The sequence below is a fragment of the Bicyclus anynana genome, chromosome 6 (assembly GCF_947172395.1).
Source record: "Bicyclus anynana chromosome 6, ilBicAnyn1.1, whole genome shotgun sequence".
Classification (NCBI taxonomy): Eukaryota; Metazoa; Arthropoda; class Insecta; order Lepidoptera; family Nymphalidae; genus Bicyclus; species Bicyclus anynana.
In genome coordinates, this window is record NC_069088.1 from 514545 (window position 1) to 536653 (window position 22109).

Genomic DNA, 22109 nt, shown 5'->3' on the forward strand with positions numbered 1-22109 from the left:
AACAAATTGTTACAACGCAAACAATTCCCAAGGAAGACGTGCGATTATAAAACAATAAAGCCTTATTTACACGGAGAGAGTTCTCGTCTCGAATATACGAAGATTAATTAAATCGGCGAAACTTTGAGATAAAAAAGAAACATTATGCACTTTGCCTTAACTTGCCCTTATTCATACAACAAAATTAAAATAAATGTGGATGCATGTTTATCCTGAAAAACAGCATTTTTCACTTCGATAAAGAAGTAATTTCTAAATGGTATGCTACAAGTTATTGCGAAGATATATTTCAAATACAGACACCCGCAAATTCATATGCGTGCAATACAATGTAAAATTATGTATGAACCTTTCTCTTGAATCATTTGCATCCAATGATGAAAACCCTCTTTAATATCCGTTACAGCGGGAAGCAAAGCAAAATGATTTAGTGTATGTTAGCATTGTAACTATAAACTTTACTTTAGATATGATTAGGTTTAGTATTTGTTGTCCGCATTCATTCATACTTGTAAGTCATAATTAAGTAATCTGCAAAAGACATTGTACAGGCACCAGTATTCGCTCATTACTAATAAATGAAAACCACAAACTCATTTTACATTTAATTGATTACTCGTTTATGAAACATATCTATATAAGAATAAAAATATTATTTTGTAACACTGAATTAAGTTGCAATTAAAACAACTGCTAATAAAACACGGTTTGGTTGACTTCATCCTCTGAAAAACACCGAATTAGCGAAACCCGACAAGAAAGCAACTGTCGCGTTGTAAATAACACTTTAGACGAGAGTTCAGCGAAACTGTTACAAGCAACGTTAACATTCTCAAGGAAGACAAGTGATTATAAAACAATAACTGCTAGTGTCGGTGAGACAAAAGGAAATGCTTAGGAGATGTGTACACATAACGAAAACACTGAAAATAGGACTGATCCATCTGGCCCTCTCTCACAGGAGATGGAATTTAATATCCTGGTTGAACGGCTATCCAAACCAAAGTCGATTATTGTCAACCAAGATTAAGTACACGATTAGATATAATTGCAAATCAATGTGATAATTGTAAAAGCTAGTAATGTAATTTAATGTTAGTAATGTTAATAGCCATTTTAAGGGACTTTCTGAAGAGTTAAGTTAGTAAACATTTGAATACACTATTTCATCATTTGAAGTGATCCGAATACGGCCTATAAATATTTTTTTTATCGTTACACTAGCCTTGCAGTTTTATCCGCGTAAATATTAGCTCCCAGGGAAAATATTTCTATGCTAATGCAAACAATAATGAGTGTGGTGGACGTGACTTCTTGAACGTCAAGAACCTCCATCATCGTGAGGTGTGCAAACTCAGAGATCATTTTCTTGGGATGAATGTGAGTTTGTATCAGGATGCCGTTGCAGTGGATAAGGGTCTTACCCTGCTATCCCTAGGCAAAGAGAACTGGCGCAAGCCTATAGTAATTAGTAACTCAGATCGTGTGCCAATATGGAAGAGCAAGGAATTGTATTGACGATTCTACAAGGCCCTTACTGGGCCGGACAGACAAATAACATCTGTATCTTGGTTGCAATTTTGTGACCTCTTTGGGAAAACCGAGGGTTTTGTCTGTGCAATTATGGACGAAGTTTTAAAGACGAGAAACTACCGGAAACATAATATGAAAGATTACTCTGTCGAGCGTGTCATCGTCCTGGGGAGCTAGCTCATTCATGGGCTATCGAACATTGAAAGATTTTGATCAGAACCAGAAGTTACAGACTGAGATTATAGCGTTTTCAAGCAACCTAACGAAATGTTTAGCTTTATAAAATCTTATAATTTAATAATATAGATATATAATAATGTATTAGTACTGATTAATTAACTTAAGCGAGTCAAGCGAACGAACGTTTTATTATACATATTTAACCAACTTCCAAAAAGGAGGAAGTTCTATGTTCGATACTCTACGTTGGTATATTTTTCTTTTACGAGTATGTTGTTGCTTTTATGCAATGCTTTAGTAGGGTAGATTGTGTTCTCAGTTCTCTTGGAAGACTAATGTGACCACATGTAAGGTGTGCTGCTAAATATTTCGCATACGCAGCTCGCGGGGTCGACGACCGCAGCCGATTGTTATCAAGGGAATTGCGATGTAATTAACACGAATGCCTTTCCGCATCTGGCTCTTCCTAAGACCCAATCTCGAATCGCATCGCCAACGCTATCTCTACCTACGCAATCTTTTACAGGCTATTTTAACTGAATAGAGAGTTGACGACCTCCGTGGCGCAGTGGTATCCGCGGTAGATTTACAAGATAGCGGTCTTAGGTTCGATCCTCTGCTGGGCCGATTGAGATTTTCTTTGTCTTGTCTTTGGCCGTTACCACCCTACCGGCAATGACGTAACGCCAAGCGATTAAACGTTTCCGGACAGTCTGGTACGATATTGTAAGAATTAATGTACAATTTTTTTTATAGTAATTGTCGATGGAATAAACAGATGGTTTATTTGATGAAAAGTGCAAAACTTTCGTCTATAAAATGATGTTAAAACCATCGTCAAAAGAAGTAACAGTGCCAGGAACACATACGGTCTCTGTTATAGTCGAAGGTTTAAGCCTCATTTGCAATGGCGTAGCGTGTCTTGGAGGGGCCCTGTATCAAAATTAGTTCGGGGCCGAATGAAGGGTAAAGATTTCTCATGAAAGAAACAAAAATGTTTGCAAATAAATAGAACACAGACTTGCCTATAGATGTTTGCAATTTTTGGGCTTAACCCGGGAAAAAAAGATTGTTTTTTTCAACTACGTCACTTCTGAACTGATACACTATAATATTTACTCTATAATAAATATCTTTTCCCGGGAAGCACCAGATTAAGTTAGATTGTGGATTACATTTTACAAGTTTTTTCTGCTTTCACACGTAAGGGAGTCCCTTGATGCAACTTGTTAGGAGGAGGATGAAAATCCATACTCCTTCCGGTTTCTACACGATATCGTACCGGAATGCTAAATTGCTTGGCGGTAGGTACATGTTTGCCGGTGGGGTGGTAACTAGCCACGGCCAAAGCTTCCCACCTGCCAGACCTGTACCAATTAAGAAAACCTCAGTTGATTCAGGCGGGGATTGAACCCAGGGTCTTCGTATTGTAAAGACACTGCGCATTAACTGCGAATACTGTTACCTACTTATTCATTCATTATTTTGAAACACAAAGCTTCCCAGGCGCTTGCAAAATTCATAATAAGGTTAAAAATATAATAAAATCTGTTATATAATAGTCTCTCGTATCCAATGTGTTAGCACTAAATTACGGCTTCCTGAACTTACAATTAAACATAAAAAGTTAACTCACACGGCAAAGTTAACGGTAGATTCAAATTCATTAATATTAAGTACGCAGCTAGAAACGATGTCGAAATGAGTCTAAACAACGCAAATGTTATACAATATCTGGAGCAACTAACCGTTTCCTCCAGTCTTGGATGAAGCTCCAGTCACACAGCTCGTCTTCATCCAGCACGGTGGCTTCGTTGTGCTCCGAGCGCCCGCCGTGCACCAGCTCCACCAGCTGACGAGCTCTCTCGTAGTTACCCTCAAACTCCACCACCAGGAACCCGTCTGGACTCACAGATTCGAAAATGTCTTTTTTGTACGTCGCATCACTAAATGTTATCGGCTCGGATTCTTCTTTCTTTACTTTTGGCTCTGGACATTTGATTTCGGTGTAAACCGCTTCCGGGACCTCTACCTCGGAAACTAGCTGTGTTCCTCCCCCTTTATCCACATCTTTATCGGGCACCGCGCTCTCAGATTCGACCACCTGTCGATTAACATAGATCGCTTCCTCTTTAGGAGGCGTTACTTCCTTCTGTTTGTTCTCTTCTTTCTTTTGCTCACTGTGTTTCCTTATTATGGAGTCCCCAAAATAAATAACAACTTTATTATTGTTCTGTGTGATCTTGTTCGCTAAACCTCCTTCTGTGAGGGGAATGTTTACTTTTCTAGTCTTTTCGTGTGACAGTCGCTCCGCTAACTCGTCGTAGCATGGCGGGCGATTGCTGTATATCTTTTTATCGGCTTCTTTGGCAGCGATTTTCTTTTCAACGCTTTGGTACACGGGCGGTCGACAGCAATCGTCGTATTGCGAATTCCAAGGTTTGGGTTCACTGTAGATGTGTTCCGGGGGTGAAGTCGCGCGCGGCAAGGGGATGTATTTTTCGTGGATATTCTTAGGGCCGGGAGGTTCGTTCTTTCTGAAATTGAGGACACTGCGCCGCACATTCGACTCCGGTATGTCGGTCTTCTTACGAGAGTTACCTAGGATTTTGAAAACCGACTTGTGTTCGGTGTGCTTAACGCGGTCGGTGCTGGGAGCTTTACGCATGGCGTAGGGTCCGACGTCCTCTTTGGGCTGGGGGTACAGCTGTTCGCAGCTGGTGGATTTGTTGGGGGGCACGCGCGGCTTGGCCGGCGCCAGCGGCTCCCGACTCTGCCAGTGGCGCACTGAAAGCCTGGCGGCGCCTCGGATGAACTTCATGGGCTCCCATGCTTCTGCTTTCTTGAGTATGAAGTTGTCGCACATTTTCGCGGGCGGTTTCCTCGCGTCCGCGGCGCGGCAGGACTGCAGCTCGCGGCAGAGGAAGCAGGAGCAGCGCGCGGAGCACAGCATGACTCCGACAGCGCAGCGGCCGCACTGCCGGCGCCGCGCCGCCCGCGCGCTGGCCCCCCTACTGCCCCCGCTACTGCTGCCTCTTACTGACAACACGCGTGCACCGCGCACAGAGACGGCCTGCGAGTACGTTGCCATGTGTGGAGTGTTTTGATCTATTGTTGTTATTGTCATCAAAGAAATAAAGGTCTCTTCTCATATGCCTATTGAGACATAGCTTTCGAAATTTCAAATTCGTCGATAACACGTTCACATTTCATGTTACAGTTTACGATATTTATGTATTTACCGCGCGAGTCAGATTTGGGAAACACATGCTTTCTATAACATAATAACATTCAAAAAGCAAAATGCTGACTTCCTAACGGACATATAGTATTAGGAAAGACTTACGATAGCAATCATATAAAATGAAATATTAAACATCTAAAACATTACAAACAATAGTTTTCGGCTTAAAGTTTAAACAGTTTTTTATTACAAGAGTTCGTTCTCCCATATCCTGAGCACGAGACAAACGCATTACCGTTCAAAGCTATTCGTGTAACTTCGTATTATTGTTACACGAAAGCTCTGTTCGGAACAAATTGAATTACCGTAACTCGTGCCATAAATCTGTTCGCAGTGGTAGTTTACGATCGCGTAGCCATTTTACCTCGTTTTCGAGGTCTAGAATACATTTACCTAGTCGTCTTAGTCTTACTACATCAAGTTTTTAATGTAAATTATGATTTAAAATTGACCTAGATATTTGGAAATGGAAATTATTTATGTTTTTGGAACTGCAAATGTCCGACGTAGCTTCATGACCAAAATTAAATGATATGTAGACGATTTAGTATTTGGAAAGTAGAAATTAACTATTTTTCACTTACAATGTGGTTAGAAACACAATATAGAAAACCATTGGAAAAAGCTTTTGCTACTCGTAAGTGCAGATACAATTCTACTAGAAATCAACCTGTAACTTATCAGATTTCATAGTTGTAATTGTTCGATCTTGCCATTACCATGCAGGTAGTTTGAGAAAAACCACATCAGAATTGTGTCAATCGTCAATCAATGTCAGATGTCGGTTTGACAACTGATGCAAGCGTCATCTCTGGAAGACGCCATCTTGGACTACTTTGCCACTTATATTGCATCATCCAGCCGTGCTGTGTGCATGTCGTACCTGTACGCGTGTTTCTTTCATTCGGCCGTGCCTAAAAAACAAATTCGCACCGTGTGCGCGCGTTAACTATAAGAAAACGTTTTTCTTGCAAGAACAATTTGTGTGTTTGTGGGTGCCTACCTCCTCAAGAAAGAACTACTCCAAATCGCGGGCTCTCCTTGGTCTTGCCGTGCTGCCATTGGGGGCGAGTGATGCAAGGTTGGTGTGGATCACAAATTACTTGTTTGGTTTTGGCAGAAATCAGCAAACATACATACATACATACAAAATACAAATAAATACAGTCCACTCATCACACATATAACCAGCGTAACATTAAATTAGTGCATAAAACCGCACAATTTTTTGGCCTTCGACCCGGTTGTAGGTACTTTATATCTTACTTCATAATTTTTATTAATCATTCATCATGCCACCTAAAAAAGATCTGGAACAGGTTGATACACCGGTTGCATTATCCGTCTTAATAAAACGGAAAGAACGGTGCTTTGAACAAATGCAATCTGTGTACGATCTATCAAAAACAATCAGTGACAATGAAATGAAAGATTTATTCTTATTACGAGTAAAAGAAATTGACCACTTAAGGTCAAACTTTGAACATATTGTATTTGAAATTTACGAACAAGAACTGAAAAACGATCAATCGTCGCGTTTAAGTAATTCAGATTTAAAAAACTTCGACGAATTATACTATAAATCAAAACTAGTTGCTGCATCATGTGAACCTTATGTCAATAAAAATAAGGTCGAGAATTCTTTATCAGAGTCTCGAACGAAACTTCCAGAAATAAAACTATTTTGCTTTGACGGTGATATAGAAAATTTTGCTACCTTTTACGAAACATTCTGTTCAATGGTTCATAATAAGGCGAATATACCTAATATAGATAAATTCCATTATTTATTATCGTGTACGACGGGTCCTGCGTTAAATATCGTTAAAAGTGTTCCGATTACCGGTCAGAATTATGACGTCGTTTGGAATAGTTTACTTTGCAAGTACCAAAATCCTCGGTTGATAGTAAGTAGATATCTGGATAAAATGCTTAGTTTTTCGCAGTTAACTAAAGAATCCTCCGTACATTTAAATACATTTATAGAACATTTTGATCATTCGTATAAGGCTATTCAAGCATTAAAAATTGATAATTTAGGTAGTTTCATTTTGTTTCACATCGCATTAAAGGCTCTTGATCCACATACACGAAAATCGTTTGAAGAACATACGGATCAAGGTTCGATTCCTAGTTTTGAAAATTTGATGTCGTTTATCCATAATCACATTAAAGTGTTGGATAATTGTGAATCAGTTTCAAGGTCAAGTACAACCCCTGTTCAAAATAAACCTCAACCGAAAAATGTCAAACAGGTAAAATCTGATAAAAGTTCTTTTAAAAATTTCTCTCATGTGTCTTCGTCGAAACAAATTAATTGTTTACACTGCGGGGAAAACCACATGATATACAGATGCAGTCAGTTTCGTAAACTGACCAGTGCTGAGCGTATCAAGCGTGCCATAGCATTAAAATTATGTAAAAATTGTTTAAAAAATACGCATTCAAATGAAAATGAATGTACAAGTTCATTCCGGTGTATAGTTTGCTCTGAGCTTCATCATTTTTTATTGCACCCGTCGGGACTCGAACCCACTACTACGCTAGCGTCTAGCACCGCGTCGAACGTGCAGCCGTGCTGCCACGCAGGCGCGACTGAACACCGTAGTGTCGTGTTAGGAACAGCGGTTGTCCGTATACAAGACCGATTTGGTGAGTTTCAGCCGTGCCGCGTTCTGATTGACTCGGGCGCTCAAACGAACTTTATAACTACACGTTGCGTTCAGCGCTTAGGGTTGTCACAACGTAAATGTCCTTTAAATATTTTCGGTCTCTCTGGTGAACATGTAAAAAATCAAGGAATGACGTCATTTATTATAAAGCCGCGTCATATTGATACACCCAGTTTTAATATCGATGCCGTAGTGTTAACAAAAATTACTTCTGATTTACCTACGTTTGAAATCCCGCAAAATATAGTAAATAATTATAATAATTTAATTTTAGCTGATCCTCAGTTTTATAAAAAGTCACAAATAGACTTAATTATAGCAGGTGATATTTTTCCTTACGTTTATGACGGAAATAAAATTATTATTAATAATGATTTACCCGCCGCATTGAGCAGCGTGTTTGGATACGTTATCTCCGGAAAGTTAACGATTCCATCTTCGGATAATGTTAAATCTACAACGTCACTCGTGTCGTACACGAGTCAGGATGATCTCCTCAATGAGACTCTCAAGACGTTCTGGGAAGTGGAGTCAGCGCCGTGCGTGACACCCATGAGTCCGCTTGAGGAAATTGCCGAAAAACTATATGTAGAAAAACATTATCGCGATGAAACGGGCCGCTATATTTCACCTCTTTTGATCAACCCTATACATGAACCTTTAGGTGATTCATATGATTTAGCATTTAACCGACTTAAACAAATGGAGCGTCGATTCGTGCGTTCGCCTGATTTAAGAAGTGCGTACGTTGATTTTATGCGTGAATACGAATCATTAGGACATATGGAACTGTACACGGGTACGGAACCCTCCAAATATATTATATCTCATCATAGCGTATTGCGTCCTTCAAGCAGCACAACCCCTCTTAGGGTTGTCTTCAATGGCTCAGCTCCGACTACTAGTCGAGTTAGCTTAAATGATATCCTTTTAACGGGTCGTAAATTACTTGCAGATATTTTGAAAATAATTATGAATTTTAGACTTTATGACGTATGCTTCACTGCAGACGTATCTAAAATGTATCGAGCAATTCTTATTGACCCAAAAGAGCGTAAATATCAGCATATTCTTTGGCGCGAAAACCCGTCGAATCCGGTGCGTACGTACGAATTGAAAACAAATACCTACGGACTCCGTAGCGCACCGTACATCGCGGTCCGCACCTTGAATCAACTCGCGTCAGACAACCCGCAATCTCGCGCATCTGCTGTGCTTAAGCAAGGATTTTACGTTGATGATTTGTTATGGTCGTGCCAAACAATCACCGAAGCCTGTACGTTACAGGATGAGCTCATGTCTCTTCTTAAGAGTGGAGGTTTTGATCTCAGAAAGTGGGCTAGTAATAGACCAGATTTTCTATCGAAACTAGATTTAGAAATAGTTTCAAAAATTAATTTTGAAGAGGATTCACTATCCAATTCATTAAAAGTTTTAGGATTGACTTGGTTGCCTTCTGCTGACTGTTTTTCGTTCAATTACAACTTAACGGATATTAAGTCTACTAAACGTTCAGTATTGACATTACTCGCGAGCGTATATGACCCAGTCGGATTTATATCACCCTGTACATTTCTTGCAAAATGTATAATGCAAGATTTGTGGAAATTAGGGCTCGGTTGGGACGATACAATTCCACAAGAAACTTACGATAAATGGAATCGATTTATTAACGAGTTGTCAACCCTAGCGGACTTAAGGATCGAGCGTCATTTGTTAATATCTAACTTTTCTAACGTTCAACTGATCGGTTTTTGTGATGCATCATTACAAGGGTATGCCGCCTGTGTTTACTTGCGCAGTACAACAGCGGACGGAGAAGTTAAAGTTCGATTACTGACCAGCAAATCAAAGGTTGCTCCTCTAAAACCTGTACTGTCAATTCCAAGACTTGAATTAATGGCAGCCGTGCTGCTAGCCAAGGTTTTGAAATTTATAATAAAAAACCTAACTGATTTTAAATATACAATCGTCGCTCTCAGCGACTCAAGTGTCGTTTTGTCATGGCTACAAACGCCACCTTATCAATTAAAGACTTTTGTCTCTAATAGGGTCAGTGAGATTATTGATGTAATTCCACCGAACCGCTGGTATCACATAAGCAGTGAAAATAATGCCGCAGACCTGTGCTCACGTGGCGCGCTGCCTAGCCAACTTCTCATTGTACAGAATACGTGGTTTCATGGACAGGAGTGGTTGTATAACGATCCCAATGACTGGCCCACCAGTACATTTTTTGTAAAAAATGTAAAATCTATTCCTGAGTTAAAGTCCAACGTAGATACATTCACATTAGTATCAAGTGAAAATAAAGTTTTACTTAACGATCTTGAGGAAACCTTCGATAAATTTTCTTCATTTAACAAACTGCAACGCGTTCTAGCTTGGTGCCACCGGTTCATACATAACCTAAAGTCTAGTTCAAATCGAATTTCCGGTAATTTAAATTCTAATGAACTACAACAAAGCCGTGACACGATCGTGCGTGTTATTCAAAGTAATCATTTTAGTACCGAAATTGATACGTTGAATAAAAAGGGATACGTAGCTTCACTACGTAAACTTTCACCCTTCGTTGATCCTAATGGTTTTCTCAGGGTGGGGGGTAGGATTTCGCAAGCCGACCTTCCATACAGTACGAAACATCCATTGCTGCTTCCTAAAAAATGTAAAACTACAACTTCACTGATTGAATATTTTCACAAAGTGTATTTACACTCAGGTCCTCGCACGTTGCAAGGAATTTTATGTAAAACCTATTGGATAATAAATGCTCGTAGCATTATTCGCTCAGTGTTATCAAAATGCGCTCAGTGTTTTAAATTTAATCCAAATATAATTCAGCCCTCAATGGCTACGTTACCCGCTTCTCGGTTAAACCCTGGCAAAGTATTTGACCATATCGGTTGCGATATAGGAGGTCCCTTTTTGGTAAAAGAAAGCCCGCGCCGTAATGCTAAAGGTTATAAGGCTTACCTTTGTCTTTTTGTGTGTTTTACTACCAAAGCCGTGCATCTGGAAGTAATAACAGACCTGTCATGTGATACCTTTTTGGCAGCCTTAGATCGCCTAACGGCACGCAAAGGTCTTTGCCGGACTTTGCAAACTGATTGCGGAAGTAACTTTTTAGCAGCTGGTAAGCATTTAAAGGAAATCGGTAATTTCTTTCGAGATAAAAATAACCATAGTAAAATCTTTGACGGACTAGCGTCGCGCAGTATTGAATGGCGTCTAAATCCGCCAAACGCAGCTTCTATGGGAGGTATCTGGGAAGCTGGCATTAAATCAGCCAAACATCATTTGTATCGAACAATTGGCAACCGAATCCTTACATTTGAAGAACTTACCACAATATTTTGTAAAATCGAAGCGATAATGAATTCTAGACCATTGTGTTCGTTGTCCAACAATCCGAATGAGTTTGACGTACTTACCGCAGGACATTTCCTAATAGGTCAAAGTCTTCTTGCTGTTCCCGAATATGATGTTGAGGACGTTCCTTTGAACAGACTGTCTCGGTGGCAAGCAATTCAAAAAATTACGCAATCTTTCTGGAAGCGTTGGTCGGATGACTACCTCCACACTCTTCAACAGAGAGAGAAATGGTTCACTTCAAAACCTAACGTTAACGTAGGTGACCTAGTTCTTCTTAAATCGAATCTTTGTAAACCATTGCAATGGCCTTTAGGTAGAATAGAAGAAGTGCATCCAGGTGTTGATAAAATAGTTCGCGTAGTTACCGTTCGAACACAAAACGGGGTCTATAAAAGACCGGTAAATAAAATTTGTCCTTTGCCCTATGCAAATTAATATTAAATTTAATTTTTAACAGTAACTCGTAGTTATTAAGATTAATTTTACACTATACAATTACACTAACAATATAGTTTCGTAAACTATTACTCATTTATAATTTTCATTTTATTTATTTTTCTCATACAACATACTTACCTACATTTATTTATGGGAAATCATCATGCTGATTTCGGTGGGGGGTATGTTCGATCTTGCCATTACCATGCAGGTAGTTTGAGAAAAACCACATCAGAATTGTGTCAATCGTCAATCAATGTCAGATGTCGGTTTGACAACTGATGCAAGCGTCATCTCTGGAAGACGCCATCTTGGACTACTTTGCCACTTATATTGCATCATCCAGCCGTGCTGTGTGCATGTCGTACCTGTACGCGTGTTTCTTTCATTCGGCCGTGCCTAAAAAACAAATTCGCACCGTGTGCGCGCGTTAACTATAAGAAAACGTTTTTCTTGCAAGAACAATTTGTGTGTTTGTGGGTGCCTACCTCCTCAAGAAAGAACTACTCCAAATCGCGGGCTCTCCTTGGTCTTGCCGTGCTGCCATTGGGGGCGAGTGATGCAAGGTTGGTGTGGATCACAAATTACTTGTTTGGTTTTGGCAGAAATCAGCAAACATACATACATACATACAAAATACAAATAAATACAGTCCACTCATCACACATATAACCAGCGTAACATTAAATTAGTGCATAAAACCGCACAGTAATTAGATTCATTGATTTCATACTTTTTATGTAAACTTCAGAAGTTGTTTCAATTTTATTGTTGCTCATGCATAACCGTGCCTTGATAGCCCAGTGAATATGACCTCAGCCTCCAATTCCGGAGGGTGTGTGTTCGAATACGGTCCGGGGCATACACCTCCAACTTGTGTGCATTTTATGAAGTTAAATATCACGCGGTGAAGGAAAACATCGTGAAAAAACCTGCATACCAGAGAATTTTCTTAATTCTCAGCGTGTGAAGTCTGCCAATCCGCATTGGGACAGCGTGGTAGAATATTTGCCTAACCTCTCTCATTCTGAGAGAAGGCTCGACCTCAGCAGTGAGCCGAGTATGGTTGATAACGACGATCATGCATAAAGCGATCTGTGTCGACTTCACGTACACATTTATTGTTCTCATTCTAAATAAATTCAGGTCTAATTTATTAATGTTAAATTATAACTCTTATTTCATTGATTTAGGACATTCGCGGCTCATTCCAGTAATGTTCCCAGTGCACTATGTTTTTGACACTTTCAACGATACTACCGATCAGTGAAAGCGAACACAGAACATAAAGCACTTATGTGCTGCACATCCCTAAAAAAAGCTTATAACCAAAACCAATGATCATCATCATCAGTCAATCTTGAAGGTGAAGACTGCATGAAAATCGGTCCTATATTTTATGTGTTTATCGCGACCGAAAGTTGTTTTATATAGTATGTAGTAGTATCGTTATAGTATTTACCTACCTGTAGCTACTTGTGTATACAGTCAGATTTGGAATGGTTTCAGAGCAAAGGATATCAATAGGAATACATAAAGCGCTTCGTCGGATGTAAAAGTGAATCGGTACTAATGGACCTAATTGCATCTGAATGAGCCGACTGGAGTGGTTCTGCACATCTTCAGTGGTCTAAATATAAAGCTGACAGCAGGATACTGCCATAAACGGGGATTTGCATGGCGGCCAATCTCATGAGAGCGACTATACCATTAAAATCAGGCAATCTGAATGGCTCACGATTGGGCCATACCTCCTTCTCTGAGGAATATGAAGCGTAATCCTCCAGTCCACTCCAAAGCGTGTGGGCTTAGGATTAATGTTTGACACTTTAATTCAGATATTAATTATAATAAAGTTTTTGGGACATTGATGATGATGACTGGGACGACGGCCTGCCTACTCGTAAAACTGCGCATTCCGAGACACAAGAGTGTAGCACCATAAACTTCCTAACACCGACCGTTTGAGGGTCAGCGCTAAGATTGTTATTCATCAATTCTGAAGCCAGAAATAGCCCATCGTGTAGACTGCTGAGCTAACTCTTAGCAGGATACGCAAGGGATACGTAAGCAAAACGTAAAGCAGTATGTTAGCATGTAATGTCAGCCACTGACCATCAAGTAAGCTTACATGCCTGCAGCGTTAGCAACTGCAGGCATGTGAGCCTACTTGATAGGACGAGGATGATAATCCACACCCATTTATATAGCTTATATAGCTAAATCGCTTGGTGGTACGTCTTTGTCGGTAGGGCGGTAACTAGCCACGGCCGAAGCCTCCCATCAGCCAGACCCGGACAAATTAAGAAAATCTCAATCTGCCCAGCCGGGGATCGAACCCAGGATCTCCGTCTTGTAAATCCACCGCGCATACCACTGCGCCACGGAGGCCGTCAAAAAAGTACAGGGTGCTTTATTATAGTTAAAAGTTGTTTATCTTAGACAAATTAATATACTTAAATAACTTAAATAAGGAAGAAAATGGAAAATGCATTTCTTTCCCATTTAACCTATATGCATCCTATACTCCATTTTAAAAGGTAAACATATTTCAATTACCTATATAAAATTTTACAATAATATTAAAACTACGTACCTATCTATATTAACTACAGATTATAAAAATAAAAAATGAAATATACTAAATTTAAATTATATCAAAAGACTCAGGTGTCGTAGAATTCGTCCAAACCGATGTTCATTGGTACAGTGCCCAGAAGGCTGGCAGTATTGCCACGTTGTATGGCAATATTAATTCTCTGGCCTAAATATAGGCCATTCTTCTGGTCACGGGGTCGATAAAACGCTTTGCAATTTCTTTGAAAAGAAAGCGAGTTTTTAATTATAATAAATATCTATAATAAAACCGTGTATATATTTAAACAAAATCACTACCATATAGTACGGGAGCCTTATTTTTGAAGAAGTTTTTAAGGGAATAAACTCGTTATCATAACTGATTGTGACTCAATAGTACTTAATATTAATGATAATGAATACTTACAGTAGCACCTGAAAACTTTTCTTCTTGTGGTAATAGCTTTAGTTTTTTAGTAGTTTTGTTACGGTATGTTATTTTCTTTCCTTTCAAAGTAGATCACCCTGTGTGGCGCGAGAGGTGTTATTATTTTTAGTGTGTACAGATTACCGCTACGTCGGGAGTTCAATCTAAATCTTTGTTATTTCCAGCGACTTCCTATCGTACAACCGTAAGTTGTAATCGCATAGATTTGTTTGTTTAGCTCAGAGCTTAAAGCTTACATTAAGATGTTATTAGGTTAGATTTTTTATAATCTGCGCCTGATTAATAAGTTAATTTATTGAATAAAAGTTAATAATAAATTAAAAAGCAAGAGTTAACTTACTTAATTATTATAATTAAGTAAGTTAATTAACTCTTGCTTCTAGAATACCAAGTACTCGTAGTTGAATACTTTTTGAATGAGCCAAGCAAAGTTACAGTGTTCTAAGAGTACGGTTGCCTGTCAAATGTTTACGAACACGTTTGGCTTAGGAGGATAAGGCTGAGGAACGTGAAACTTACATGCTCAGTGAAAAGATTTTAGGCAAAAGATAAAAAAATCCAAAGCAAAGTTAGAGTATGACAAAAATGCAAAAATATCAAATAAAAAGTGATGTTCGTAAGACCAAATAATTATAAACAAAAACATCTCAAAACACTTTCTTCGTGGCCATGTAATTAAAAAGTGTGGTAATGTTAGCGCCAAAGATGATTTTGCTTAAGTAACAGTTACTTTCGTTGCATAAAACACGTCTCCCATGATTGTCCGTGATCACAATCAAACGCCGTTTCCCATCCCAAGGTTGAGGAGAAAGTGCATCGAGCTGATTCGCAATTGTACATCACTTTGTATGATTTTAACTAGGTATTAATCACTGCTTAATAACTTTTATAGTGTAGAATCCGGGAAAGTTCTTGAACTTTGGTACTTTCAGTAAATTATTTTATAGTGAAAAGCTTCGACCAACGCCTTAAGAAGCTTTGGATTCATTGTTGGATCAAGGGTTAGATACAGAAGGCAGTGATCCTTGAGACGGCGCTTGTTGTGAGAAGAAAAAGGTATAAATAAATAAAATTAAATATTAAAACGACTAAATTAGGCATACAACATTATGTGTAGGTATGTGCTATGGGATATTATTATTTATAGTGTTCAAGGTTTGTGTACAGCCAAGTTCTTGCTAAATTGCATGTTCTTTTACTGAAGAAACGTAAAAACAAACTTAGCAATTCGTTAGTTGTAAACAATTACTGAAATTGCTCCTAGTTATGGTGGCTTCTAGGTAAATTACTCTAATAACATAGTTACGGAGGAACACTTAAAGCTTCTAGACAAACGAGGTACTGATGGTACCACTAATGGTAAACAATTAGTAGAAAACCATACTAATAATAAAAAGCAGCCTTCGATAATACCAAATAGTTTTGAAAAACTATATAATTATAGTGCAATTATAGACAAAGTAGATGTTAATATTATAACTAGGCACTTATTTGCTCCTTCATAGGATTAGCAACACTCTAAGAAGTGAGCAACAGTGTAGTATATTAATTTTTCTGTAGAGATTCAAATTACCTTAATCTGAACTGGTTTTTTGAGAATTACATCCATCATTTACTTAAATGTCACCCAATTTAACATAACTGCCTTAAAGATTTATCATCATTGGCAAATAGTGATAGATTGATTCAGAATATTTAAAAAAGTAACTCTATTATTTACAACGATATTAATAAAATGTACACAAGAAAGAGGATAATGGCGAAGATAGAAGATACAATAGATGAAGATAATTAAATTATTAAATTATCAAATGCTATTCTCTGGTTACGGAATTATTTAAAGGATCATTATGTTAACAATATTTTAAAATTTAGGGTTTTAAGAATAAAATATATTGTGATATTGTGAAGAAATCTTAGCTTAAAATAAAAGTTCAGTACAAAAGATTATCATCATCGGCAAATTTCACATACCTCGAGAACATTGTATAGGTATGCCAGTTTCCTTCATCACACAAGCGATACTTAATTACTTAACATGCACATAAGTTGTCAAAGCAAAAGATAAATGCACAGGACCAAAACGCTCGACCTCCAGAGCAAAAGTCGAAGTCTGGAACGATAAAACTATCACCGGTTCAGTTTCGAATTCTTTCACATAAACGTTATCAAATAAATCAAATCTAGTTATCTACGTGCACCCACGCTGGTGCGAAGGAATCCGATCTGGACAATGTACAAAATCACCGCATTTCATAAGTAAGTACGAAATAAATTTATCGCGAACGGGTTCTAAGTGCATTATATAGTCATTTGCGACCGGCATCCGGCTGCCGACGTCCAAAAAACATTCGACAAACTGGATTTATCGACTCCCAGGCATTCCGACGTCGCCCGACGTTCCTTCTGGATAATATAAGCTGGTATTGATATTTTGATCATAAGAGGAAAACGTACATTCCATACAACCACTTTCTATACGACAATTTCCGAAAAAGCCACACAAGAGGTCACTTGGTTATCAAGTTTTGCCATCCTTTAAGGAGATACAATCTTTTGAAGATTTTGCGTGTATTTTAATTCAAAATGGATAAGAAGATAAACTAAACGCCTGAATTACAGTAACATAGTGAACACTAGTTCTATACAATGTTGCACATTTTCTAAAAAAATGGACTTGTCCAATAACCAGAACCGGACATCATCGCTTTTAATTCTTCACAATTTCTAAAAACTGTTTCTATATGAATACTTACTTGTATTTTTAAATTCTACTACCAGATCCGAGCCAACTGGTTGTGATTTATGCGTCTCGATAGTTAACGCTACGGGTTTTGTTACTATTATCGTTATTAAGATTATACTGGGATGCTTTGCTCGTAAAAGATTTTTTACACTTTCTTTATTTTATCTATAGAATGAGTCCAACATGTGTTTGAGTAGGTAATAATGTTTTATGTTGGGATCAGTTTTTGTCAGTCACGTTGTGGCAACAAATTACCTTAATAAAGTGTTACAATTGTTCAGCATTATCCAAAATTTGAAATGGAAAGAAATCTTTTCTTTCATAACTTGGGATTTGGTCATCACTTTCTTCTGCATTAAAGAACTCTTTGTCAATGGTTATTACCGCTATGAATCGTCACCTATTTTATTTATGCTAGTTTAATATTTGTCACAATAAAACGTAATATAGTAAATTCTTTAATTTCCTTCTTTCTTTATCCACAGATTAAAATTCGTCACTTGTTCATCATTCCTGCTGCTATATCCAAAGTTCAAATAACTAGAAAGGTCACCAAGAAACAGGAAAGTTAGTTCACCCGATATAAAATGTAAAACCATCAACATAGGTCGGTAAGCCACTTACAGTGTCGCGAAGGTTTGGTGAGCGAACGCGAATAAACAGTTCTGTAAGCATTCTTGTTCAATAAGAGTTTTAGTCGCGCTCACTTTTAAGGGGAGACAATAAAGTGACAAATACTCGTAGTTCCAGAAGACCAGAGAGTTATTGTGCGCTTACTGGGCAACTTTTTGTTCGGCAGATGAAATTAGTTGACGAACAAGGAATTCTGGAAACAAGGATACTTCCTCCGAATGAGCGCATTTGGTAACAGCAGTGCAGTGGCAAAAGCAGTGGAGGCATCGTTAACGCCAACAGTGACATCAAGTTACTATGACAAAAAACCAAAGTCAGAGTCCTAAGATAAAATAGGCCAGGTGCGACTGGTGCCGTTAGCCTGTCGCGACATTCATCACGCGACACGGGACGTCGCAATGCCTCGCTGTCGCATGTCGCCCGTCGCCGGTGACTAAACGGGGTAAGTAGGTTAGTTTGCTGTATTTTATTACTCATATTTATAATTATTTATTATAGAGTTTAGTAAAACTCTTTTGTTATTAGGTACCTACCTACCTGTAGAGGCAAGAGACTGAGGCTGATGGCTAGAACTTTGTCATTTGATAAAAGTTAAAATTGTTTTAGTCCATGTTCCTACCAATAATCCCAGATTAACTATGGAGTTAGGACTATGGTGGCTTGGAGAGGTTTCATAGGTCGCAATCGATATTGATCTATGTATAAAGGGTTAGCTGTTCTTATATTTATATTTTCCCTATTTCTTGTAATTTGGCTATTTAAACAGACGGCGCGGTCAATAAAAATAAGCCGCGCGCGATAATATCGCCGCTTGTTAAGCTTAAATCTCTTTACTGAAACCGCACCTGAGAAATATTAGTTTTAATTGACTCTTACACGAGAGTTTAAAGAGCCATCAGTGTCACCGGCGGGCGGCGAGCGGCGGGCGGCGGCGCGTTTATAGCGGCAATTAGCGAACATTTGTCTCCGTGGCGCGCGATAACGCGACCGGCGACACGCATTCCGCCGCGCGACTTGCGTATGTAGCGGGAATGTAGAGGGGCATAATGACAGGGCTTAACCAAATGTACTCCATTTAGGGTTCCGTACACAAAGTGTAAAACGGGACCATATTCCACTCCGCTCCGTCCGTTCGTCCGTCCAGCAGATGTATTTCATAAACCGAGATAGTTAAACAGTTGAAATTTTCACACATGATGTAGGCATTGCTGTTGCCTCTACAGCAGCATATACTAAAAACGAGAATAAAATAAATATTTAAGGGACTTCCATACAACAAACGTGGTTTTATTTTACCGTTATTTGTCAATGGAAAGGTAAGACGACTCATAAATAAAATCACCCTGTAAATTGATTTATACCTATTGAACTTTAGAAAGCGTCCGCACCTAATGTAACATAGAAGATGCTTTTTGTCGTTGGCTTTCAGGCCCCACCAGTCTAGAATGCGACCAACGACATATAGTGAAGAGAAATAGATAACATATTAACCAATGGCGGTGAAGTACAGGCGATGCTTCTGCGCTCGCCGAGTATATATAATGAGTGTCTGACCTGCGCGGCTTGGGGCGGAGGATCTCGTGCGGCGCGGGCGGGCGGCGCGGCGGCCAGGCGGCGCAGGCGCACGCGCGCTCGCCGCCCGCCGCTCCGCCGCCCGGCGACGTGGCGGGCGCCACCTCCGCCGGCGTGCGCGCATCCTCACTGCAACAAACACACACTGTGAAACTTCCTTCGAAGATTAATTTACATATCATATCATACTATCCCAGTGGATATGACCTAAGCGTTCGATTCAGAGGGCGTAGATTAATTTTTCACTTTTTGCGTGCATTTTAAGAAGTTAAATATCACGTGTCTCAAACAGTAAAAGAAAATCATCGTGAGAAAACCTGCAAGTATTTGGCTTACCATTTAGCCACTTACCACTAGCCTAACCCCTCTCATTCAGAGAGGAGAGTGAGCCGAACATGGGTTAATGTTAATGATGATCATACTATTTAAGTGATAAGCGATTATCCATTCTTTTCCAACACCTGCATTATATGCTTATGATTTACTATATATATTGTTTCACATCTCTACAGAGACCAAATCGATCGACTTAGTAATCAAGTCTTTGAAATATTTTTGTGATCACCTTTCAGAGTCAAATACTTACTTTAGTCAAGTAAATTCAACGGAAATTCGAATAGGTAATAGAGATTTCGTCGTCAGAATACAACGGATCTGACGACGAAACAAAATTAGTAAAATGTACTTAAATCATACTTAATTTGATGCTTCCCGAAAAAAAAAAAACGTGAAAATCTGCCTGAGTGATGAGTATGAGTTTTAACTTCAGAAATAACAAAAAAAAAATCTATTTTCCCTCTTTAAACGTGCGTGCAAAAGTTAAAAATATCCTAGGTTATGTCACTGTCATATTTATTTTATGCACGCATTTTTGTTTCTTTTGTGAGAAATCTCTACCCTTCATTTGAACCTCCAATAAATCTTGATACAGGGCCACGACGGCATGCTACGCCAATGTTGGGAAGTCTGTATACTTATTCACTCCCACTTTTAATTTTTATATTAGGTATCTGCATGCCACAAAGTAGGTCAAAATACGGTAAAAAATATTTACTTTATCGAATAAAAAGATGTTACGATTATTTCACTAATAACTTGAAGTGGGTCACATACCTACGATACAATCGTACCTACCTTTGAAACTTTGAGGTTAAATATTTCTTTCTCTGCATTTTTGTTTATTGAGTAAATATCCTTTCCTCAGACTCAGACGATAAACTCAATAAGTACATTGTTTTAACTTTTAAGTCATTGTTTTAACTTTTAAGCCATCCTGTTCAAGAGCACAAGAAACATATTCAAATCGGTGAAGGCTTTCGAGTTATAGCCATACATTATATCATCATTATCAACCCGTATTCGGTTCACTGTTGAGCTCGAGTCTCCTCTCAGAATGAGAGGGGTTATGCCAATAGTCCACCACGCTGCGCTGGCCCATTGCCGATTGGCAGACTTCACACTCGCAGAGAACTAATAAAGTTCTCTGGTATGTAAGTTTCCTCACGATGTTTATCCTTCACCGTTTGAGACGTGATATTTAATTTCTTAAAATGCACATAACTGAAAAGTTGGAGGTGTATGCCCCGGACCAGATTCGATCCCACACCCTCCGGAATCGGAGACAGAGGTCATATCCACTGGGCTCTCACGGCTCGTCACACACATTTACATACCGAACAGTAATTAATTTTCAACCGATTTCTTATATATAAGTGTGGTATTAGAAGAGGTGAGATAGTAAAAACGTCAACTGACAACCCTTCGTGGATATCGTAGAGTAGGTAACGTGAGTTTTGTTAACAATGGGCTTTACTGAATACGAAAAATGCGGTTGATGGCCATTATATTATTTGGTATAAAACTTGCGTCTAATGTAGGAAATTGGGCGGCAGGACTGACTGGCATATTAGGCTTTGCGCAGAAAAAGAAAGAAGCTACTGAAGGAAACTATCTACTTAATGGACAGCAAGCTTAATGGACAGTAGCTAGGCAGTTTAACTTTTAGAGGAGATAATAAAAAATAATTAAAATTTGTAAGTAAATAGGTACTTTTGTCTGTTCTATCAAAATAAAAAAAATTAGATGGATGGATTTTATGCAGTATATGTATGTAATATGCTCGTAAGTAGAAGATGAAGTGGGTCAACACCATACGCAAACGTGTGCACAAAGAGCTCGACTGTGGTATGCACACGTGCGGTTATCTGCTAAAGCGCAATGAATCAGTCTCTGATCTCGTCATGGAATACGCGGATGCATGACCAACAACAGGGTCTTTTGTTAATTACTTGATAGCCGTCTCGTAGCAGTCATTGCAAATTATTTGAACTTGTGAAGTCCTTATTTTACAATTAATGTAGCTCTTTAGGAATATTTACATAAATAAATAATAATAACTAAAATAAAAATAAATCACTTAATAGGGGAGAGCGGGGCTGAACGTGCCGATTTTGACAAATCCTCATATAATTCGAATAATACAAGTACTATGTCTAAAAGTAGTCGTTCATCTTAAGCTTAGCTTAAGAAAAAAAGTGATTTTTGTATGCTGCGGCGGCAAGGCACTACCAACCCCACGTTGGGGCAAGTTGTGCCATAGGCGAGGTCGGTTGTGCCGTTGATATGCTAGGTAAAAGACATACATTTTTAATAATATAATGTTTATTTGTTATACTTTATACTATAAATCAA

General features: G+C 38.7%; 1 protein-coding gene across 5 annotated transcripts in view; it reads right to left on the reverse strand.

The window, feature by feature from the left end:
• LOC112055985 (ankyrin repeat and BTB/POZ domain-containing protein 2) overlaps positions 1-22109 on the reverse strand; it is a 78760-nt gene that overhangs the window by 28379 nt on the left and 28272 nt on the right. For 3 of the 5 annotated variants that reach the window (XM_052882308.1, XM_052882307.1, XM_052882306.1), the window contains exon 2: positions 19529-19547. In XM_052882308.1, the coding sequence (XP_052738268.1) occupies positions 19529-19547 (19 nt within the window). Of the gene's footprint in view, positions 1-3461; positions 4820-19528; positions 19548-22109 lie in introns of those variants that run through there. The other 2 variants (XM_052882305.1, XM_024096302.2) reach the window with 1 other exon arrangement.